General features: G+C 39.2%; 1 protein-coding gene across 4 annotated transcripts in view; it reads left to right on the top strand.

Moving 5' to 3' along the window:
• The window catches only part of OCA2 (OCA2 melanosomal transmembrane protein), a 504,704-nt gene that overhangs the window by 347,716 nt on the left and 131,078 nt on the right, over positions 1-25,910 (top strand). For 3 of the 4 annotated variants that reach the window (XM_047738795.1, XM_047738792.1, XM_047738793.1), the window contains one exon: positions 5,209-5,302. In XM_047738795.1, coding sequence (XP_047594751.1) covers positions 5,209-5,302 — 94 coding nt within the window. Of the gene's footprint in view, positions 1-5,208; positions 5,303-5,581; positions 5,870-25,910 lie in introns of those variants that run through there. The other variant, XM_047738794.1, reaches the window with a different exon arrangement.

The following is a 25,910-nucleotide window of genomic DNA, read 5'->3' as shown; positions in this document are numbered from 1 at the left end:
TACCTTAGATGTGACCATGAAACCATCTGTGATGGGAGAGAGAGGACAAGAGAATTGTGAAGACCCACCTCTGAAATTACTTACGAGACAATGACCTGATGCTTGGCAGCCTTCTGCCTCCAGGCTTCTTGTTACACTGAGGAGATTTATTTTCCTTTGTGTGTAAAGCACTGTTATCCAGGTTTCCTATTACCTATAGCTGAAAGCATTCTTAAAAGAATCAGCCATCCAAAAGAATGAAATCTTGCCATGTGCAATGATGTGGATGGAACTAGAGGGTATTATACTAAGCTAAATCAGTCAGTCAGAGAAAGACAAATACCACATGATTTCACTCATATGTGGAGTTTAAGAAACAAAGTAGAAGAACATAGGGAAAAAGGAAAAATAAAATAAGATGAAAACAGAGAGGAAGGAAAACACTAGAGATGTTGAACTCTAGGAAACAAACTGACAGTTGCTGGAGCAGAGGTGAGTAGGGAGATGGGGTAATTGGATGATGGGCATCAAGGAGGGCATTTGATGTAATGACCACTGGGTTTTAATATGCAAATGATGAATCACTAAATTCTATCCCCAAAACTAATAATATACTATATGTTACCTAAATTGAATTTAATTTTAATTTAATTTTATTTTTTCAGTGTTCCAGGATTCATGGTTTATGCATCACACCCAGTGCTCCATGCAATAGGTGCCCTCCCTAATACCCACCACCAGGCTCACCCATCCCCCCACCCCTCTCCCCTCCAAAACCCTCAGTTTGTTTCTCAGAGTCCACAGTCTCTCATGGTTCATCTCCCCCTCTGCTTTCCCCCAATTCAATTTTCCTTTCCTTCTCCTAATGTCCTCTGTGTTATTACTTATGCTCCACAAGTAAGTGAAACCATATGATAATTGACTCTCTCTGCTTGACTTATTTCACTCAGCATAATTGAATTTAAATAAAGAATTAAAAAAAAAAAGAAACTGGTCAGTGAAACTTAATAAGTTAATGTAACACCTCTCAGGTTATGAGGCATTTAGGAGGTCAAATGACTTCATGCAAAGAGGTGACTGAAAGGCAAGTCTGGAGAAGGAGGTCAGGCTGTGAGGACACATCCCGGGTTAGAAAAAGCTTTTGGGGAATAGTGATTGTGCCATCTGTGCTATATTCCTGAAAAGGTGGCTAGGAGTCTGATGTACAAAAACCAAACAACTGCCTTACATAGGAGCGGTTAGCACAGCCCTTGCTCATTTCTCTGCCTCGTCTTCTCTCTAAGGAAAGAGTTTGAATCATGCGGCTCCTCACTTTACCCCTTTCTCCCCACCCAGCCCTCCTCATAATGCCCGGGTTGTCATGCAGCCAGGTGACCAAGCTGCTTGCCCTCCCCTTGGATCCTTGAAAATCTCCCCATTCCATTCCCTGAATCTAGAAGTACTCTGGAACAAATTTACCTAACAAGCCAGTGCACCCTGGCAACATGAGGTGGGAAATGGAAAGGGCCTTTCATTTTCTGGCAAGTGGTCTATTAAAGAATTCATACCAACTGTACTATGACAAGATACTATTGATCCAGACAATGCCATTTTAACTGGAAAGAAGGGGGTATTTTTTTCAATCATTAATCCCTAACAGGAGAGAATAAAATGTTGCTTTTTAGTTTAGGGCTCACACAAGTTGCTGAATGTGACCCTGGGCCACCTGTTAAGCTCCGTGTTGTCCAGAAGCAGAGCTCTCCATGTCAGGTCATGGAGTAGCATTGTTTGGGGGTGGCAGGTCTGTCATCAGACCATGACACTGAAGGTCATGGTCTGCAGAGGAGGCTGGTGGGGCAGGATCATCTGAGGATCATGGGCTTTGGCAGACTTTGGGAAACAATTGCAGGGCCTGATGGCTTACCAGGGTGTGGAACTTCATTGACAGGTTTCCTCACCCAGAGCAGGAGCCAGCTGGTTGGCAGGGTCAAGGAGTGGGTATGTTGGTATAACAGCACCAAGAGAAGGCTGTCTGGAGTCATCATTGTTGTGGAATTTGTACATCACCACCTGTTCAAGACCTTCAGATGCTCTGCATGACTGACTACAGAAGAGCCTTGGGCCTTTATCATGCAGATTGAATCTTGCTCTCTCTGATCCTCTTCTGGAGTCAAAACAGTTGTTTCTAGTCCTGGACTGATCACTTTCTAGCCCTGATATTTCAGCATGTTGCCTTTCTGTGCCTTAGTTTCTTCTTGGAGACACTGGTGACCTCAGGGGTCATGGTGAAGATGAGATGCCAAGTCTTTAGAATGCTTCTGACACTGAAGAGACACTGAACAGACATCTGGTTTTGTCCTCCTCAAATCCTTCAGCAGAACTCATCCCACACTCAGACCTATATATGCCCCTATGGCTTGTTGAACCTGTTGTTTCTTCTCATTTTCTTGGTGCCTCCTAAATCTCTTCCTCCGTGGGGAAGCCCTACTACCTGGCCATGGCCTGGTGACCCCAGCCCTCTGAACATTTCTCTTGGCCTCTCTGACCTCATGCCTGCTATGCATCTCCTGTCTCTCTAAGAATAGATTCCCCATGAGCCCCCAGAAGGTATGAGGTGATCTGTCCACAGAGGACAGCCTGCTGGGTGGAAAGGAGAGCTGCCTAGGGCTAGGAAGTTAGAAGAAGCTAATGTAAATCAGGGAGGTAGGTAGAGACAGATGTCAGAATTGAGATGAAAATATAGACTCAGTTCTAGTGGGTGTCTGAGACAAGAGATCTCAGAATGGTCCTGGAATCCTGGAATCACCTGCATGAGCTTTCTATCACTACCATAATACATAGACAAACTTTATCTATTATCTCAGCTATGCCTCTACTTAGAGTCTCATGAGGCCAAGATCAAGATGTCCCTAGGCTGTGCTCCTTTCTGTTAGCTCTGGGATGGATCTGCTTCTGAGTTTACTCAGATAATTGTTAGGATCCAGTGTCTGAAGTTCTAAGACTGGGTCCCCATCCTTTGTTGGCTGTCAGAAGGGCTGCCTTTAGCTCCTAAAGGCCTCTCTTGTTCTGACACTTGGACCTAAATCTCAGAGTTAGCAACACTGTGGAATTCTGCTCATGGTGGGAATACCTCCACTCCCCTTGGGTTCTCTCCTAGGATCCCTCTGACCCTTTGGGATCTCTCTGACTTTCCCCACTCCATTTCTTCTACCATCTCCACCCCCACTGGGTTCTCTCTGACCCTCCTGGGATCTGTCTGACTCTCTCTTTTAGGCTTCTCTTCTGTTTCTAGCTGGAGAAAGTTTTCTGCTTTTAAGGGTTCATGTGATTCAATGGGTCCACCCAGATAATCCAGTGTAATCTCTCTCAGGGTCCATAACCTAAATTACCTCTGCAAAGTCCCATTTGCCATACAGGGTAACATGATGACATAAGCACAGGTTCTAAGGATTAAGGTGTGGATTTCTTGACCGTGGCTGTTGGGAACATTGATCTGCCTCCTACATCATCTGAAGCAAACTAGTATCACCTGTAGCCTGTGTGTCTCCTGATCAGCTTCCTCTATGACCACCCTAAAGTCTGTCCTTCACGCAGTAGCCTGTCATGTCAGCCTGTCATGACCTACTTTCCCCTTGGTCATGGGCAAATCCTCCACTGCCCTTCCTGATTCTCTGGGTAGGGCCATATACTCTGAAGTGCACTGAGAAATAGTGGGACTGTCACAAAAATGGGACATCAGAAACACAGTGACCACAAGCAGAGTGGGCCAACCTCAGGGAGGCATTACCATCACAAGGTTTGGGATTAGTGGCTGCAGGGTGCTGGGGAGACTCTGGAAGATTTTACTGAGTTCTTAATTTTCATTCATAATTTTCATCATAATTTTGATTCCTCAACTATATTTCACCCTTTAAACAAGCATATAAATGGATGCAGCATGCCATTTCAAAGGTTTTCACTGAAAAACCCAGTCTAAGTCTTCTATGGATGAAAAGCAGAGAGAATAAGATGAAGGTTGAGCTTGCTTTCATGAGCCTTTGCACAAGCAGTCCAGGCTGCATGCCTGACAGGAGGTGGTGTTGCCTGCCATGTGTTTCAAGGAGAAGATAAGGACCATGAAGAGGGAGGGGAGCAGAAGCATGTGTTCAGTGGAGTGTCATCTGCACTGATATCTTCTCTGCAAGGACATCTCCTAGAAAATAGGCTGAGGCTGTGTGCCTCCTCTAGTAGAGAAATTCAGAAGTCCACATTGCTCTGTACTTCTCTCCATGCTCAGTGCCCCCAGAAGACCCAGAGATAATATGATGCTGGGTGCTCAGAAAAGATAGCACGCAGGGGCTCAGCTTATGCAGCCAGGACTTCACCCTAGGTCCTCCTCCTCCTGCTCTGTTATTTATGTTGTCTGATTTCAGAGAGTCTTCTCCCTTGTGCCAACATGCAATAAGAAGCTCCATATTTGTGTCTCACAGTTCCCCAGTCTCTAGGAAACAGAGAGTCTTTTCCTTAGTGGTTTATATACACATGTCAGAACTGAGTAAAACTGCCTGACCCTGGGTCATATGCCTATTCCTGAACCCTGACATCTGCGGTTGGGAGTTAGAAGACGCTGATCAGTTTCATCAAGCAAATTCACCCTTCCCTGAATTAGTCACCATGTTGGGGGCTGGCCTTGGGCCATATCCCGTACTACAAGGTCTCACTAATATTTAAGCATGTACAGGTTATGATTCCCCACAGACCATGTACACTGTTAAAAATGCTTTCACAGAATGGTATTTTATTATCGTCTTTGTTTGCATCCATCTTTCTATCCACAGTGTTTTCTGGTGAGTGTCCAGGCCTGGAGTCCTAAGAGAGTTGGTTTTTTTCTGAGATCCCAATTCTACTGCTCTGAAAATACCTGTTCTCTCCTATGGTGGTTGGTCTGGTTTACATTTCCCTCTAAAAGATAGATGTCACCACGTGCCACAGTGATTTGCTAATTCTACTTAACATTTCTTCTTTTCTATTACATAGAGCAGTCATAGTCTTTTCTGTAAATGAATTACAGAATTTACAAGCAGCAAACTTATTTTCTGGTGTCAGTATTTTGTTTTCTGCAGATATTTGCAAAGCAATCACTTTGATAGTACCTGTAATCATCAAATCAAAAGCCTGTGAGATGATTGCATATTACAGAACAAAAGAGAACAGAAACCTACCACCAAGACAAACTGAGATTTTGTTTTACTTTTAAAATTTTGATTCCAGGCAATGGGACACTGATTGGAGCATCAGCAAATGTTGTTTGTGCAGGAATTGCAGAGCAGCATGGATATGGATTCTCTTTCATGGAATTTTTCAGGTACTTTAAAACTCATTTGTCTGCTTAATCTCTAAACTCACTTAAATAGAAAAAAATAGCAAAGCAAACTGTTAAGCAGCAGGATAAGCTTGATTTTAGCAATTAGATGTTAGTGTAGGTGAGTTTAGCTAAAAAAAATTAAAAATTTGTTACTGGGATTAGCTTCATGACACAGAGCATGATTCAGATATTCTGAATAATTCAGATTGAGTGTAGGGGTCAAGAAATAGTTGTAGGCTTGCTGGGTGTTTTATGTTGTTCTCTTAAAAATTCTAACAGTGATTTGTGCCTTGACTATATATGACTGGGATGCTTAATGAGAGTCTGAAGACCTCCTACCAGACTGACCAATGAAAAAGCCTGCACTTGAAAGGACATGAGTGGGCACCTATCAGGAGGGCAGTACAGAGATGGGGTCCAGCATGGGGAAGAGTGGCCAGTGCTTGCTCCTGCAAAGGAGAAGCTGCTCCAAAGGAGCAGGGCCCTTGTTGGGGTCCTGGCTCCCAGCATGCCTGTTTTCATGTGGCCCCACTGCACTTTGGAAGCAGATGAATGGACAGAATGAACATTGAGGGCACCCATAAAACAGTGCTGCTAAAATAAACTGACATTCATTTGGTGTTGAACAAGATTTTTGTTAAAGTTCTTGGACTGTAAACTCATAGCTCATGTATGCACAGCAATGATTCTCAGAACCAGTCCTGCTTAAGATTGGAACAGCAACTCTGCCTGAGAGGCAGCGTGACCTGCAGTCTGTGGAGGCTGTGACCTTGGGCTTTTGCAGGGCACTACTTGGCTGGGCTGAGCTTGGGTAGAAAACCCCAGCTGTCATACCCAGGTAAGAATCAACATCAACCTCTACACATAACACTGAATATTAGAAGACTTATTATACCGACCATTTGTGTTGTTCATGAGTGGCTAATAATTCTTGACAATTTTTTAAAAAGATTATTTATTTATTTATTTGACAGAGATCACAGCAGGGCAGAGAGAGAGGGAAGCAGGCTCCCTGCTGAGCAGAGAACCCAATGCAGGGCTTGATCCCAGGAGCCTGGGATCATGACCTGAGCTGAAGGCAGAGGCTTTAACCCACTGAGCCACCCAGGCGCCCCAATTCTTGAAAATTTTGATGGGACACTAACATTTATTAATCAATACTCCTGGAAGACTTGGGCATGGGATGGAGGGACGAGACTGGGCAGGGAGCCAAGGGGACACTGAACATACATCTCTCAGCAGAACTCTGACACATTGCTTCCCCCACAGCTAAGAGACAAAATCTGAAACTTAGCAATTGACCACTTCCTCCCGTTTAGATGTCATCAGCCTCTGCTAAGCATAAAAGGCATAATCCTATCACTTCAACAAGAGTTTTCTTAATGAAAACAACTTTTACTATAGCAAATACATCAGTGGCCTTAGCAGTGTAACTCACCTCATCATCTTATCTTTGCTGTAATCAGTGATGGTTCATCACTGGAGCACAGCTAAAAAAACCAAAACAACAACAACAACAACAACAACAAAACAAAAACAGCTTTCAGAGACAAGTGCCCTAAGAGGGGCAGCAATGGGAGATATAGACTTGCACCCCCAAATTCCAGGGCTTTTTCATTTGGACTGGATTCCCAATTTCCATAGACCTGGAATGGTCTCATTTTCTTTGGTCAGCCAAGCATATGATACACTAGCCTTCCACCTGCTGACAGCCCTACCTGGACTCAACTGTAGAGACTCTCATGGCCATTTAAAAATACTGGTTGGTCTCACAAGTAAGCTTCAGAGGACTGATAGTAATTTCATAAAAGATTAGAAGGTTTTTAGGGCAACAATACCTGCTAGTCTGATATTTTCTCCAGTGTAACTTTGACATAATAATCAGGAATATGGAAAAAGCCTGGATGTCCATCAACAGATGAATGGATGAGAGGTGGTGTGTATATACAATGGAATATTACTCAGCCATCTGAAAGAATGAAATCTTGCCATTTGCAACAATGGGGATGGAACTAGCAGGTATGATGCTAAGTGAAATAAGTCAGTCAGAGAAAAATACCATGTGAATTCATTCATATGTGGAATTTAAGAAACAAAACAGATGAACATAGGGGAAGGGAAGAAAAAATAAAATAACAGGAAAACAGAGAGGAGGGCAAATCATAAGGGACTATTAATTATAGGAAAGAAACTGAGGGTTGCTGGATGGGAGGTAGATGGGGGATGGGGTAATTGGGTGATGGGCATTAAGGAGAACATTTGATGTAATGAGCACTGGTTGTTACATGCAACTGATGAGTCACTAAATTTTACCCCTGAAGCTAATTATCATCATCATCATCATCATCAGGACTTCTGCCTGACTGAAAGAGTTTGTGTGCAGCCACTCAGATTATGCACAGGGCTCAGGGTTCAGCTCCAGTGGGTAAAATATTGTGTTCACTGAACTTATCCATTAGGCTTTGTATTTCTATTCTATATGAGCACCTTCTGTGCAGAGTTACAGTGGTGAAAGCTAGGAAGTTGGGGACCTCAGAAAGACTGGGGCAAGACTGCCAGTTATCTTTTCTAAAACCTCCTTAGCTAGTGGCCTTAAGAATTGCATCCACCCTCATAGATGAAGGAAAAATGTCTCTCTGGTTAGTAATGTTCAAAAGCCATGTCTTATTTTTGTCTGGTTCCACCTCTGATCATTCTTCTCAGGTCCTTGCTGTTCACAAATCAAAGCAGTTTGGTCATGAAATATGATCATTAGTTGGTTAAGGGTCCCAGGATTGAGCCCCAGGTCGGGCTCTCTGCTCAGTGTGGAGTCTGCCTCTCCCTCTCCCTGCTGCTCCCCCTGCTTGTCTCTGCTCTCTCTCTCTGTCAAATAAATAAAATCATGAAAAAGATGGTCATCTAAATATTCAGCCCTTATTTGCATAAAATTCTTAGTTTGCAGTTGCAAATGCACTGAATTGACTTTAATCTACCCCATTTCAAAATTTCTTTCAAAAAAGGTGGCTTCCTGCAATACACAGTGCAAAATGTTGACTTCCCATTTTATTAAAAAAAATCAAAAATACTATTTTTCTGACTATATACATATTCAAAAGGATATTAAAAGTAAAAGAATAAAATATAAAAACAACTCATAATTTTGCTACCAAGAAATAACCACTGATCAAAATTTGTTGTGTATTCTTATATTTTCCATACCTCTTATGATACATACATACTGGTTAACAAAAATTTTAATCTCATTGTGTCTTACCTTTCATTTTTCACAATATATTGTGAACATTTTACCAGGCCACTAGTTATTCTTTCAAAATAGAATATATTTATGCTTACAACATGTAGATATATCACTATTTTACCTTTGTTGGTCATGCAGGTTGCTTTCTATTCTTTGTTACCGATTCTGTTTTGAATATCTTCACAGATAAAACTCTTTCATTCTTGCTCACCGATGACAAATTTCCTGACATACAATTGTGGGTTAAGTGAATATCTTTAGTTAAGTTTTTCATTTTAATTCTATTACAGTTAACATAGAGTATTATTAATTTCAGGTATACAATGCAGTGATTTAATAATTCTATACATTACTCAGTGCTCATCATGATAAGTGTACTCTTTAATCCCAAATACCTATTTCACTCATATCCCACGACTCACCTCCCATCCAGTAACCATCAGTTTACTCTCTGTAGTTTCTTGGTTTGTCTCTTTTTTCCCTATGTTAATTTGTTTTGTTTTTTAAATTCCACATATGAGTGAAATCATATGGTATTTGTCTTTCTTTGACTGACTTATTTCAGTAAGCATTATACTCCCTAGATCCATTCATGTCATTGCAAATAACAAGACATTCTTTTTTTATGGCTGAACAATATTTCATTATATCTATCAATCATCTGTCTACCTATATATTTATCATCATCATCTGTATACATACCACATCTTTTTTATCCATCCATTAATGGACACTTACGCCACTTCTATATGTGACTATTGTAAATAATGCTGCAATAAACATAGGGGTACATATATCCTTTTGAATTATATATTCTTTAGGTAAATATTTAGTAGCATGATTACTATATCATATGGTTGTTCTATTTTTAATTTTTTGAGAACTCTCCATACTGTCTTCCACAGAGGCTGCACCACTTCTCATTCTTACCAACAGTACATAAGAATTCCTTTTTCTCTGCATCCTCATCAACACTTTCTGTGTTTCTGTGTGTGTGTGTGGGGTGTGTGTGTGTGTTTTAATTTTAGCCATTCTGACAAGGGTGAGGTGATATCTCATTGTGGTTTTGATTTGAATTTCCCTGATGATGAGTGATGTTGAGCATTTTTTCATGTGTCTATCTATATCTATATAGATGTTGGCTATCTGTAGATATTCATGTTGGCTATCTGTAGGTCTTCTTTGGAAAAATGTCTATTCATGTCTTCTTCCCATTTTTAATTGGATTGTTTGTTTTTTGCATGTTGAGTTTTATAAGTTCTTTTTATATTTTGGATACTAATGCTTTATTAGATATATCATTTGCCATTCCGTATGTTGTCTTTTAGTTTTGTTGATTGTTTCCTTTGTTGTGTTGAAACTTTTTAATTTTGATGTAGTCCCAATAGCTTATTTTTGCTTTTGCTTCCCTTGCCTTAGGAGACGTATGTAGAAAAAATTGTTATTGCTGATGTCAGAGAAATTGCTGCCTGTGCTTTCTTCTAGGATTTTTATGGTTTTGGTTTTCACATTTAGGACTTTAACACATTTTGAGGGTTTTTTTCTGATGGTGTAAGAAAAGTGGTTCAGTTTCATTCTTTTGGATGTAGATGTTCTTGCCTCCTTCATTGAAGATTAATTGACCATAGAATCTAAGGTTTGTTTCTGGGCTTTCTACTATGTTCCTTTGAGTGCCATACTATTTTTGTTACCACAGTTTTATAATATAACTTAAAATTTGGAATTGTGATACCTCCAGCTTTTTTTTTTTTTTTAAGAATGCTTTGGCTCTTCAGGTTCTTTTGTGTTTCCATATAAATTTTAGGATTTTTTGCTCTAGTTCTCTGAAAAATGATAGTGGTATTTTGATAGGGATTCCATTAAATCTGAAGATTGCTTTGGAAAGTTTGGACATTTTAACAATCCATGTATTTTCCAATTATGAGCATGGAATGTCTGTCTTTCCAATTGTCCTCGTTAGTTTCTTTTATCAGTGTTTTATAGTTTTCAGAATACATGTCTTTCACCTCCTTGGTTAAATTTATTCCTAGATATTCTTATTTTTTGGTGCAATTATACATGATTATTTTCTTAATTTCTTTTTCTGGGGCCTTACTATTAGTGTATAGAAATGCAAGAGATTTCTGTACATTGATTTCATATCCTATGACTTCACTGATTTCCTTTATCAGTGCTAGTAAGTTTTTGGTAGAGTGTTTTTAGGGTTTTCTGTATATAAGGGTATTGTGTCATTTGCAAATAGTGAAAGATTTACTTCTTCATTACCAGTTTGGATGCTTTTTTCTTGTCTGATTGTTGTGACTAGGACTTCCAATACTATGTTGAATAAAAGTGGTAAGACTGGATATCTTTGTCTTTTTCCTGACCTTAGGAGGAAAGTGTTCAGTTTTTTCTTATTGAGGATGAGGTTCACTGGAGTTTCTTCATGGTTGGCCTTTAAAAAGTTGAGGTAATAACTTCTGATGATTGTTTCTACTTCCTTGGTGTTAGTTGTGATCTCTCCCTTTTCATTCATATACCAATAAGCTAAGCAACCTAGATGAAATGGATGCATTCCTGGAAAACTATAAACTCCCAAAATTGAAACAGAAAGAAATTGACAACCTAAACAGACTGATATCTAGTAATGAGATTGAAGCAGTGATCAAAAACTTCCCAAAAAACAAGAGCCCAGGACCTGACAGATTCCCTGGGGAATTCTACCAAACGTTCAAAGAAGAAATAACACCTATTCTCCTGAAGCTGTTTCAAAAAATTGAAGCAGAAGGAAAACTTCCAGACTCTTTCTATGAAGGCAGCATTACCCTGATCCCCAAACCAGGCAAAGACCCTACCAAAAAGGAGAATCTCAGACCAATATCACTGATGAATATGGATGCTAAGATTCTCAACAAGATCCTAGCAAACAGGATCCAAAAGCACATTAAAAAGATTATCCACCATGACCAGGTGGGATTCATTCCTGGGCTACAAGGATGGTTCAACATTCACAAATCAATCAATGTGATAGAACAAATTAATAAGAGAAGAGAGAAGAACCACATGGTCCTCTCCATTGATGCAGAAAAAGCATTTGACAAAATCCAGCATCCATTCCTGATTAAAACGCTTCAAAGTATAGGGATAGAGGAAACATTCCTGAACTTCATCAAATCTATCTAGGAAAGATCCACAGCAAATACCATCCTCAATGGGAAAAAGCTTGCAGCCTTCCCATTGAGATCAGGAACACGACAAGGATGCCCACTCTCACCACTCTTGTTCAACATAGTATTAGAAGTCCTAGCAACAGCAATCAGACAACAAAGAGAAATAAAAGGTATCCAAATTGGAAATGAAGAAGTCAAACTCTCTCTCTTCGTAGATGACATGATTCTTTATATGGAAAACCCAAAAGACCCCACCCCTAAACTACTAGAACTCATACAGCAATTCAGTAACGTGGCAGGATACAAAGTCAATGTACAGAAATCAGTGGCTTTCTTATACACTAACAATGAAAACACAGAAAGGGAAATTAGAGAATCGATTCCATTTACTATAGCACCAAGAACCATAAGATACCTGGGAATAAACCTAACCAAAGAGGTAAAGGATCTGTACTTGAGGAACTACAGAACACTCATGAAAGAAATTGAAGAAGACACAAAAAGATGGAAGACCATTCCATGCTCTTGGATCGGAAGAATAAACATTGTTAAAATGTCTCTACTGCCTAGAGCAATGTATACTTTTAATGCCATTCTGATCAAAATTCCACCGGTATTCATCAAAGACTGAAGCAAATAATCCAGAAATTTGTATGGAACCAGAAGTGACCCCGAATCACTAAGGAAATGTTGAAAAACAAAAATAAAACTGGGGGCATCACATTACCTGATTTCAAGCTTTATTACAAAGCTGTGATCACCAAGACAGCATGGTACTGGCATAAAAACAGACACACAGACCAGTGGAACAGAGTAGAGAGCCCAGATATGGACCCTCAACTCTATGGTCAGTTAATCTTCGACAAAACAGGAAAAAATATACAGTGGAAAAAAGACAGTCTGTTCAATACATGGTGCTGGGAAAACTGGGCAGCTATATGTAAAAGAATGAAACTCGATGATTCTCTTACACCGTACACAAAGATAAACTCAAAATGGATAAAAGACCTCAACGTGAGACAGGAATCCATCAGAATCCTCGAGGAGAACATAGGCAGTAATCTCTTCAATATCAGCCACAGCAACTTATTTCAAGATATGTCTCCAAAGGAAAGGAAACAAAAGTCAAAATAAACTTTTGGGACTTCATCAAATCAAAAGCTTCTGCACAGCAAAGGAAACAGTCAACAAAACAAAGAGGCAACCCACGGAATGGGAGAAGATATTTGCAAATGACAGGACAGACAAAAGATTGATATTGAGGATCTATAAAGAACTCCTCAAACTCAACACGCACAAAACAGATAATCATATCAAAAAATGGGCAGAAGATATGAACAGACACTTGTCCAAAGAAGACATACAAATGGCTATCAGACACATGAAAAAATGTTCATCATCACTAGCCATCAGGAAGATTCAAATTAAAACCACATTGAGATATCACCTTCCACCAGTTAGAATGGCCAAAATTAGCAAGACAGGAAACAACATGTGTTGGAGAGGATGTGGAGAAAGGTGAACCCTCTTACACTGTTGGTGGGAATGCAAGTTGGTGCAGGCTCTTTGGAGAACAGTGTGGAGATACCTCAAGAAATTAAAAATAGGAGAGGAGTCAAGATGGCAGAGAAGTAGCAGGCTGAGACTACTTCAGGTAGCGGGATATCAGCTAGATAGCTTATCTAAAGATTGCAAACACCTACAAATCCAAAGGGAGATCAAAGAGAAGAAGAACAGCAACTCTAGAAACAGAAAATCAACCACTTTCTGAAAGGTAGGACTGGCCGAGAAGTGAATCCAAAGCGACGGGGAGATAGACCGCGGGGGGAGGGGCTGGCTCCCGGCAAGTGGCGGAGCAACAGAGCACAAAATCAGGATTTTAAAAGTCTGTTCTGCTGAGGGACATCGCTCCAGAGGCTTAACCGGAGTGAAGCCCAGACAGGGTCAGCATGGCCTCAGGTACCGCAGGGTCACAGAAGGATCGGGGGTGTCTGAGTGTTGTAGAGCTTACAGGTATTAGAACAGGGAAGCTGGCTATAGAGACAGAGCCAAGCAGTAAGCTTTAAGCTCGGGGTTACCTTGAACCGGTCGCAGGCCCGGTCAGCTCGGAGCGTGGCCAGAGTCCAGGGTGACGGGAGTAATTGGGCACTGTTCTCTGAGGGCATACTGAGGAGTGGGGCCCCGGGCCCTCGGCTCCTCCGGGCCGGAGACCGGGAGGCTGCCATCTTCATTCCCGCCCTCCAGAACTCTATGGAAAGCGCTCAGGGAACAAAAGCTCCCGAAAGCAAACCCGATCAGATTACACAGACCGGCCCTGGGTAAGGGTGGTGCAACTCCTCCTGGGTCAAAGACACTTGAGAATCACTACAACAGGCCCCTCCCCCAGAAGAACAACAAGAAACCCAGCCAGGACCAAGTTCACCTACCAAAGAGTGCAGATTCAATACCAAGGAGAGCAGCGGAATTCCAGAGGAGGAGAAAGCAAAGCACGGAACTCATGGCTTTCTCCCCATGATTCTTTAGCCTTGCAGTTAATTTAATTTTTTTTTCTTTTTCAATTTTTTTTTCTTCTTCTGCTTAATTTTTTTTAACTTTTACCCTTTTCTTTTTTAACGTTTTTTAAATAGTTTATCTAATATATATATATATATATATATTTTCCTTTTTATATTTTTTCTTTAGTGGTTTTCTTTTTTTAATTGTTTCTTTTTTTTTTTTTCTTTCTGAACCTGTTTTATCCCCTTTCTCCCCCCTCACGATTGGGATCTCTTCTGATTTGGGTAAAGCATATTTTCCTGGGGTTGTTGCCACCCTTTTAGTATTTTACTTGCTCCTTCATATACTCTTATCTGGACAAAATTACAAGGCAGAAAAATTCACCACAAAAAAAAGAACAAAACACAGTACCAAAGGCTAGGGACCTAATCAATACAGATTTGGTAATATGTCAGATCTGGAGTTTAGAATGACAATTCTCAAGGTTCTAGCCTGGCTCGAAAAAGGCATGGAAGATATTAGAAAACCCTCTCGGGAGATATAAAAGCCCTTTCTGGAGAAATAAAAGAACTAAAATCTAACCAAGTTGAAATCAAAAAAGCTATTAATGAGGTGCAATCAAAAATGGAGGCTCTCACTGCTAGGATAAATGAGGCAGAAGAAAGAATTTGATATAGAAGACCAAATGAGAGAGTATAAAGAAGCTGAGCAAAAGAGGGACAAACAGCTACTGGACCACGAGGGGAGAATTCGAGAGATAAGTGACACCATAAGATGAGACAACATTAGAATAATTGGGATTCCAGAAGAAGAGGAAACAGAGTGGAGAGCAGAAGGTATATTGGAGAGAATTATTGGATAGAATTTCCCTAATATGGCAAAGGGAACAAGCATTAAAATCCAGGGGTGCAGAGAACCCCACTTAAAATCAATAAGAATAGGTCCACACCCTGTCACCTAATAGTAAAATTTACAAGTCCTAGTGACAAAAGAGAAGATCCTGAAATCAGCCCGGGAAAAGAAGTCTGTAACATACAATGGTAAAAATATTAGATTGGCAGCAGACTTATCCACAGAGACCTGGCAGGCCAGAAAGAGCTGGCATGATATATTCAGAGTACTAAATGAGAAAAACATGCAGCCAAGAATACTATATCCAGCTAGGCTATCATTGAAAATAGACGGAGAGATTAAAAGCTTCCAGGACAAACAAAAACTGAAAGAATTTGCAAATACCAAACCAGCTCTACAGGAAATATTGAAAGGGGTCCTCTAAGCAAAGAGAGACCCTAAAAATAGTAGATCAGAAAGGAACAGAGACAATATACAATAACAGTCACCTTACAAGCAATACAATGGCACTAAATTCATATCTCTCAATAGTTACCCTGAATGTTAATGGGCTAAATGCCACAATCAAAAGACATAGGGTATCAGAATGGATAAAAAAACAAAACCCTTCTATATGTTGACTACAAGAAACTCATTTTAAACCCGAAGAAACCTCCAGATTTAAAGTGAGGGGGTGGAAAAGAATTTACCATGCTAATGGACATCAGAAGAAAGCAGGAGTGGCAATCCTTATATCAGATCAATTAGATTTTAATCCAAAGACTATAATAAGAGATGAGGAAGGACACTATATCATACTCAAAGGAACTGTCCAACAAGAAAATCTAACAATTTTAAATATCTATGCCCCTAACGTGGGAGCAGCCAACTATATAAACCAATTAATAACAAAATCAAAGAAACACATCAACAATAATACAATAATAGTAGGGGATTTTAACACTCCCCTCACTGAAATGGACAGATCATCCAAGCAAAAGATCAACAAGGAAATAAAGGCCTTAAATGACACACTGGACCAGATGGACATCACAGATATATTCAGAACTTTTCATCCCAAAGCAACAGAATACACATTCTTCTCTAGTGCACATGGAACATTCTCCAGAATAGATCACATTCTTGGTCCTAAATCAGGTCTCAACCGTTATCAAAAGATTGGAATCCTTCCAGGCATATTTTCAGACCACAATGCTTTAAAGCTAGAACTCAATAACAAGAGGAAATTTGGAAAGAACCCAAATACATGGAGACTAAACAGCATCCTTCTAAAGAATGAATGGGTCAACCAGGAAATCAAAGAAGAATTGAAAAAATTTATGGAAACAAATGATAATGAAAACACAACAGTTCAGAATCTGTGGGACACAACAAAGGCAGTCCTGAGAGGAAAATATATAGCGGTACAAGCCTTTCTCAAGAAACAAGAAAGGTCTCAGGTACACAACCTAACCCTACACCTAAAGGAGCTGGAGAAAGAACAAGAAAGAAACCCTAAACCCAACAGGAGAAGAGAAATCATAAAGATCAGAGCAGAAATCAATGAAATAGAAACCAAAAAAACAATAGAACAAATCAACGAAACTAGGAGCTGGTTCTTTGAGAATTAATAAGATCGACAAACCCCTGGCCAGATTTATCAAAAAGAAAAGAGGGAGGACCTAAATAAATAAAATCATGACTGAAAGAGGAGAGATCACAACGAACACCAAAGAAATACAGACAATTTTAAGAATATATTATGATCAACTCTACGCCAACAAATTTGACAATCTTGAAGAAATGGATGTATTCCTAGAGACATATAAACTACTACAACTGAACCAAGAAGAAATAGAAAGCCTGAACAGACCCATAACCTGTAAGGAGATTGAAACAGTCATCAAAAACCTCCAAACATATAAAAGCCCAGGGCCCGATGGCTTCCCAGGGGAATTCTACCAAACATTTAAAGAAGAACTAATTCCTATTCTCCTGAAACTGTTCCAAAAAATAGAAATGGAGGGAAAACTTCCAAACTCATTTTATGAGGCCAGCATCACCTTGATCCCAAAACCAGACAAGGATCCCATCAAAAAAGACAATTACAGACCAATATCCTTGATGAACACAGATGCAAAAATTCTCGCCAAAATACTAGCCAATAGGATTCAACAGTACATTAAAAGGATTATTCACCACGACCAAGTGGGATTTATTCCAGGGCTGCAAGGTTGGTTCAACATCTGCAAATCAATCAATGTGATACAACACATTAATAAAAGAAAGAACAAGATCCATATGATACTCTCCACAGATGCTGAAAAAGCATTTGACAAAGTACAGCATCCCTTCCTGATCAAAACTCTTCAAAGTGTAGGGATAGACGGCACATACCTCAATATAATCAAAGCCATTTATGAAAAACCCACCGCAAATATCATTCTCAATGGAGAAAAACTGAAAGCTTTTCCGCTAAGGTCAGGAACACGGCAGGGATGTCCGTTATCACCACTGCTATTTAACATAGTACTAGAAGTCCTAGCCTCGGCAATCAGAAAACAAAAGGAAATTAAAGGCATCCAAATCGGCAAAGAAGAAGTCAAACTATCACTCTTTGCAGATGATATGATACTATATGTGGAAAACCCAAAAGACTCCACTCCAAAACTGCTAGAACTTGTACAGGAATTCAGTAAAGTGTCAGGATATAAAATCAATGCACAGACATCAGTTGCATTTCTCTACACCAACAACAAGACAGAAGAAAGAGAAATTAAGGAGTCCATCCCATTTACAATTGCACCCAAAACTATAAGATACCTAGGAATAAACCTAACCAAAGAGACTAAGAATCTATACACAGAAAACTATAAAGTACTCATGAAAGAAATTGAGGAAGACACAAAGAAATGGGAAAATATTCCATGCTCCTGGATTGGAAGAATAAATATTGTGACAATGTCTATGCTACCTAAAGCAATCTACACATTTAATGCAATTCCTATCAAAGTACCATCCATTTTTTTTCAAAGAAATGGAACAAATAATCCTAAAATTTATATGGAACCAGAAAAGACCTCGAATAGTCAAAGGAATATTGAAAAAGAAAGCCAAAGTTGGTGGCATCACAATTCCGGACTTCAAGCTCTATTACAAAGCTGTCATCATCAAGACAGCATGGTACTGGCACAAAAACAGACACATAGATCAATGGAACAGAATAGAGAGCCCAGAAATGGACCCTCAACTCTATGGTCAACTCATCTTTGACAAAGCAGGAAAGAATGTCCAATGGAACAAAGACAGCCTCTTCAATAAATGGTGTTGGGAAAATTGGACAGCCACATGCAGAAAAATGAAATTGGATCATTTCCTTACACCACACACGAAAATAGACTCAAAATGGATGAAGGATCTCAATGTGAGAAAGGAATCCATCAAAATCCTTGAGGAGAACACAGGCAGCAACCTCTTTGACCTCAGCCGCAGCAACATTTTCCTAGGAACATCACCAAAGGCAAGGGAAGCAAGGGCAAAAATGAACTATTGGGATTTTATCAAGATCAAAAGCTTTTGCACAGCAAAGGAAACAGTGAACAAAACCAAAAGACAACTGACAGAATGGGAGAAGATATTTGCAAATGACATATCAGATAAAGGGCTAGGGTCCAAAATCTATAAAGAACTTAGCAAACTCAACACCCAAAGAACAAATAATCCAATCAAGAAATGGGCAGAGGACATGGACAGACATTTCTGGAAAGAAGACATCCAGATGGCCAACAGACACATGAAAAAGTGCTCCATATCACTCGGCATCAGGGAAATACAAATCAAAACCACCATGAGATATCACCTCACACCAGTCAGAATGGTTAAAATGAACAAGTCAGGAAATGACAGATGCTGGCGAGGATGCGGAGAAAGGGGAACCCTCCTACACTGTTGGTGGGAATGCAAGCTGGTGCAACCACTCTGGAAAACAGCATGGAGGTTCCTCAAAATGTTGAAAATAGAACTACCCTATGACCCAGCAATTGCACTGCTGGGTATTTACCCTAAAGATACAAACGTAGTGATCCGAAGGGGCACGTGCACCCGAATGTTTATAGCTGCAATGTCTACAATAGCCAAACTATGGAAAGAACCTAGATGTCCATCAACAGACGAATGGATAAAGAAGATGTGGTATATATACACAATGGAATACTATGCAGTCATCAAAAGAAATGAAATCTTGCCATTTGCGACGACGTGGATGGAACTAGAGGGTGTCATGGTTAGCGAAATAAGTCAATCGGAGAAAGACAACTATCATATGATCTCCCTGATATGAGGGAGAGGAGATGCAACATGGGGGGTCGAGGGGGTAGGAGAAGAGTAAATGAAACAAGATGGGATTGGGAGGGAGACAAACCATAAGTGACTCTTAATCTCACAAAACAAACTGAGGGTTGATGTGGGGAGGGGGTTGGGAGAGGGGGGTGGGGTTATGGATATTGGGGAGGGTATGTGCTATGGTGAGTGCTGTGAAGTGTGTAAACCTGGCGATTCGCAGACCTGTACCCCTGGGGATAAAAATATATGTTTATGAAGCTGTAAAAAAAAAAAAGATAAAAGAAAGGATGAATACCCAACTTTTGTAGCAACATGGACGGGACTGGATGAGATTATGCTGAGTGAAATAAGTCAAGCAGAGAGAGTCAATTATCATATGGTTTCACTTATTTGTGGCGCATAAGAAATAGCATGGAGGACAAGGGGAGATGGAGAGGAGAAGGGAGTTGAGGGAAATTGGAAGGGGAGGTGAACCATGAGAGACTATGGACTCTGAAAAACGATCTGAGAATTTCGAAGGGGTGGGGGGTGGGAGGTAGGGGGCACCAGGTGGTGGGTATTGTAGAGGGCACGGATTGCATGGAGCACTGGGTGTGGTGCAAAAATAATGAATACTGTTATGCTGAAAAAATAAAAAAATTAAAAAAAAAAAGAAATGGGCAGAGGACATGAATAGACATTTCTGCAAAGAAGACATCCAGATGGCCAACAGACACATGAAAAAGTGCTCCACATCACTGGGCATCAGGGAAATACAAATCAAAACCACAATGAGATATAAGTTCACACCAGTCAGAATGGCTAAAATTAACAAGTCAGGAAATGACAGATGCTGGCGAGGATGCGGAGAAAGGGGAACCCTCCTACACTGTTGGGGGGAATGCAAGCTGGTGCAACCACTCTGGAAAACAGCATGGAGGTTCCTCAAAATGATGAAAATAGAGCTACCCTATAACCCAGCAATTGCACTGCTGGGTATTTACCCTAAAGATACAAACGTAGTGATCCGAAGGGGCACGTGCACCCGAATGTTTATAGCAGCAATGTCTACAATAGCCAAACTATGAAAGAACCTAGATGTCCATCAACAGACGACTGGATAAAGAAGATGTGGTGTATATACACAATGGAATACTATGCAGTCATCAAAAGAAATGAAATCCTGCCATTTGCGACGACGTGGATGGAACTAGAAGGTATGCTTAGCGAAATAAGTCAATCGGAGAAAGACAACTATCATGATCTCCCTGATATGAGGGAGAGGAGATGCAACATGGGGGGTTAAGGGGGTAGGAGAAGAGTAAATGAAACAAGATGGGATTGGGAGGGAGACAAACTATAAGTGACTCTTAATCTCACAAAACAAACTGAGGGTTGATGGGGGGAGGGGGGGTGGGATTATGGACATTGGGGAGGGCATGTGCTATGGTGAGTGCTGTGAAGTGTGTAAACCTGGTGATTCACAGACCTGTACCCCTGGGGATAAAAATATATTATATGTTTATAAAAAATAAAATTTAAAAAAAAAGAAATTAAAAATAGAACTTCCCTATGACTCTGCAATTGCACTACTGGGTATTTACCCCAAAGATACAGATGTAGTGAAAAGAAGGGCCATCTGTACCCTAATGTTTATAGCAGCAATGGCCACGGTTGCCAAACTGTGGAAAGAACCAAGATGCCCTTCAACAGACAAATGGATAAGGAAGATGTGGTCCCTATACACTATGGTGTATTTTGTCTCCATCAGAAAGGATGAATACCCAACTTTTGTAGCAACATGGATGGGACTGGAAGAGATTATGCTTAGTGAAATAAGTCAAGCAGAGAGAGTCAATTATCATATGGTTTCACTTATTTGTGGAGCATAAGAAATAGCATGGAGGACATGGGGAGGTAGGAGAAGGGAGTTGGGGGAAAGTGGAAGGGGAGGTGCACAAATAGAGACTATGGACTCTGAAAAACAATCTGAACGTTTGAAGAGGTGGGGTGGTGGGAGTTTGGGGGAACCAGGTGGTGGGTATTAGAGAGGGCATGGATTGCATGGAGCACTGGGTGTGGTAACAAAACAATGAATACTGTTATGCTGAAAATAAATTTAAAAAATGATTAAAAAAATAAAATGTTGAGGTAATTTTCTTCTGTACCTACTTTTTGAAGTCTTTTATTATAAATAAATTTTTTTATTTTGACTTTGTCAAATTTTTTTTCTGGGTCTATTGAAATGATCATATTTTTTAAAATTCTTTCTCTTACTGTCATGACCATGTTGTGATGTAGCACATTGATTTGTGAATATTAACCACCCTTGTAACTCAGGGATAATTCCTACTTGATCATGGTGAATGATTTTTTGTAATGTATTGTTGGATTCAGTTTGCTAGTATTTTGTTGAGGATAGTAGTTCTCTTTCTTTCTAGTGTCTTAATCTGGTTTTGGTCAAATTAATCCTGGCCTCCTAGAATGAATTTGGAAGTTTGCCTTCCTCTTCTGTTTTTTTGTTTTTGTTTTTGTTTTTGTTTTTGTTTTTTTTTTTGGAATAGTTTACAAAACATAGGTGTTAACTCTCCTTAGCAATCTATAGTTTCAATGCCATCCCGATCAAAACACCAGTGGCATTTTTCAAAGTGTGGAACAGACAATCCTAAAATTTGTATGGAACCAGAAAAGACCCTGAATCATCAAGGAAATATTGAAAAGGAGAAACAAAGCTTTGGCATCACGTTGCCTGATTTCAAGCTTTATTACAAAGCTGTAATCAGCAAGACAGAATGCTACTGGCACAAAAACAGACACATAGACCAGTGGAACAGGTTAGAGAGCCCAGATATGGACCCTCACCTTTATGGTCAAATAATCTTTGACAAAGCAGGAAAAAATATCCAGTGGAAAAAAGACAATATCTTCAATAAATTGTGCTGGGAAAATTGGACAGCTATATATAGAAGAATGAAACTCGACCATTCTCTCACACCATACACAAAGATAAACTCAAAATGGAGGAAAGACTTCAATGTGAGGCAGGAATATATTAGAATCCAGGAATCTATCAGAAGTGACATTGGCCATAGCAACTTCTTTCAAGATATGTCTCCATAGGCAAAGGAAACAAAAGTGAAAATGAGCTTTTGAGACTTCATCAAGATCAAAAGCTTCTGCACAGTAAAGGAAACAGTCAACAAAACAAAGAAGCAACCCATGGAATGGGAGAAGATATTCACAAATGACACTACAGACAAAGGGCTGATATCTAGGATCTATAAAGAACTTCTCAAACTCAACACCTAAAAAACAGATAATCATGTCAAAAAATGGGCAGAGGACATGAACACACACTTCTCCAGTGGAGACATACAACTGGCTCTCCTTTAAATATTTGGTAGAATTCACCTGTGAAGCTGTCCGGTCCTGGGAGTTTTTTGGGGGAGTTTTTTCATTACTGCCTCAATTTCATTGCTGGTTATCAGTCTGTTCAAATTTTCTATTTATTCTTGGTTTGGTTTTGGGAAGTCATATGTTTCTAGGAATTTATCCATTTCTTCTAGGTTGTTTAATTTGTTTGTGTATAATTTTTCATAATATTCTCCCATAATCCTCTGTATTTCTGTGATGTCAATTATTATTTTCCCTCTTTCATTTCTGATTTTGTTTATTTGAGTCCCCTCTCTCACACTTTTTTTTTTAAATGAATCTGGCTAAAGGCTTATCAATTTTGTTCATCTTTCCCACAATCAGCTCCTGGTTTCATTGATCTATTTTATTTTTAGTTTCTATTTCATTTCTTTCTGCTCTAATATTTATTGTTTCCTTCTTTCTACTGTTTAGGGGTTTTGTTTTTTGTTCTTTTTCTAGCTCTTTTAAGTGTAAGTTTAGTTTGTTTGAAAATATTCTTGCTTCCTGAGGTAAGCCAATATGGTGATAAACTTCCAACATGGAACTCCCTTTTTTCTTATTTAATTTAATTTTTTTCAGTGTTCATTGTTTTATGCACCACACCCAGTGCTCCATGCAATATGTGCCCTCTTTACTATCACCAGGCTCTCTCTTAGAATCTCCCTGCTTTTGCTGCATCCCAAAATTTGGACTGTTGTGTTTTCATTTTCATTTGTCTCCATGTATTTTGTAATTTCCTCTTTGATTTCTTATTTGACACACTCATTGATTAGTAGCATGTTATTTAATCTCCATATATATGTGCCCTTTCCATGTTTTTTCTTGTGATTGATTTCTAGTTTCATAGCATTGTGTTCAGAAAAGATGTGTTATATGACTTTGATCTTTTAATTTTTTTGAGACTTGTTTTGTGGCCTAATATGTGATATATATTCTGGAGAATATTCAATGTGCAATTGAAAAGAATGTGTATTCTGCTTTTTTAGGTTGGAATGTTCTGAATATATCTGTTAAATCCTTCTGGTCTGATGTGTCATTTAAAGTCACTGTTTCCTTGTTGATTTTATGTGTAGATGATCTGTCTGTTGATATAAGTGAGATGTTATAGTCCCTTACTTTTATTGTATTACTATCAATTACTTACCTTATGTTTTTATTAACTGCTTTGTGTATTTGGGTGTTCCTATGTTGGGTGTATAAATATTTACAATTGTTGTTTCTTTTTGTTGGATTGTCCCCTTTATTATTACATAGAGTCCTTCTTTTTATTTATTAGGTTGTGTTAGTCACTGTACAGTACTTCATTCATTTTTAATGCAGTGTTCCATGATTCAATATTTGCATATAACATCTAGTGCTCAATGCAATACATGCCCTCCTTAATACCAACCACTGGGCTAGCCCATCCTCCAACCCCTCTCCTCTCTAAAACCCTCAGTTTGTTTTCCAGAGTCCATATTCTAGTAGAGAAAGACAATTATCATATGGTTTCATTCATATGTGGAACATAAGGAGTAGTATGGAGGACAATATGAGAAGGAAGGGAAAAATGAAGTGGGGGAAATCAGAGGGGGAGATTAACCATGAGAGACTGTAGTGTCCTTCTTTATCTCTTATTGCAGTCTTTGTTTTAAAGTCTATTTTGTCTGATATAAGTATTGCTACTCTGGATTTTCTTTTGTTTTTCATTCTATGATAAATGTTTCTCCATCCTCGCACTTTCAATCTGTCTTTAGGTCTAAAATGAGTCTCTTATAGGCAGGAAATAGATGGGTCTTGCTTTTGTAGTTTTTTCATTACCCTTTGTCTTTGATGGGAGTGTTTAGTCCATTTACATTCAGAGTAATTTTTAAAGATATGTATTTATTGCCATTTTGTTATTGCTTTATGGTAGTTTTGTAGTTCTCTGTTCCTCCTCTTGTCCTCTTCTCTCACAATAAGCTGGCCTTCTTTAGTCATATACTTGGATTCCTTTGTCTTTATTTCTGCATATCTATTGCTGGTATTTGATTTGTTGTTACCATTTGGTTTGTATATAGCAGTCTTCTGCATATGGAAGTCTATATTAAGTTGATGGTCACTTAAGTTTGAACCCATTCTTTAAGTTCCTCATCATGGCACATTTTAGGTATATGGTGTCATATTTTGTGAGTTCTTTCACTGATCTTTACAGATATACTTAATTTTTCTGCTTTTGTGTTTCTACTTTTGTTGCTCTTACTATGGTCTTTCCTTTCTATTCAAAGAGTCCCCTTTAACATTTCTTGTAGGGCTGGTTTAGTGGTCATGAACTCCTTTAACTTTTGTCTGGGAAACTCTTTATCTCTTTTTCTGTTTGGAATGATAGCCTTGTTGGACAGAGTATTCTTGGTTGCAGATTTTTTCCTTTTGGTACTTTGAATATATCATGTCACTATCTTCTAGCCTGCAAAATTTCTGGTGAGAAATCTGCTTATTGATTTATGGGGTTTCCTTGTAGTTAACTGTTTTATTTTCTCCTCCTGCTTTTAAAGTTCTTTCTTTATCACTACTTTTTAAAATTACTGTGTGTCTTGGGACTTCTTTGGGTTGATTTTGTTGGGGGCTTTCTGTGCCTCCTGCATCTGGATTTCTGTTTCCCTTCCCAGATTCAGGATGTGTTTCAGATATTATTTCTTCCAATAAATTATCTTTCCCCTTCCCTCTTTCTTCTCCTTCTGGGATCCCTATAGAGCAAATATTACTCATGATGATATTGCCAAGTCCTTAAGTCTATTCTCATTTTACCTATTTTTTTTTCCTCTCACCTGCTCAGCTTGGTTGCTTTCCCTTTTCTGACCTCCAGGTTACTGATTTGTTGTTTCCTTTAGTCTGCTATTTATTGCATTTAGTGTATTTTAAGTTACATTGTTTGTGTTCTTCAACTCTTAATGTTTCCTTTTTATCTCTTTGTTAAGGGTCTCACTGATGTCTTCTACACTCTTTTCAAGTCCAGTGTGTATCTTTATGATCAATATTTCAGTTCCCTATCAGGCATATTACTTATTTTCATTTCTCTTAGGTCTCTTGTAGTGATTTTGTTGTGTTCTTTCATTGGGACATATTTTTCTGTCACCTCATTTTGTCAAACCCTCTTTGTCTATTTATATGTGTCAGGAAAGTAAACTATGCCTCTTGCTCT

This window comes from Lutra lutra, chromosome 7 (assembly GCF_902655055.1).
Source record: "Lutra lutra chromosome 7, mLutLut1.2, whole genome shotgun sequence".
Classification (NCBI taxonomy): domain Eukaryota; kingdom Metazoa; phylum Chordata; class Mammalia; order Carnivora; family Mustelidae; genus Lutra; species Lutra lutra.
This window is presented reverse-complemented; position numbering and strand designations above follow the sequence as displayed.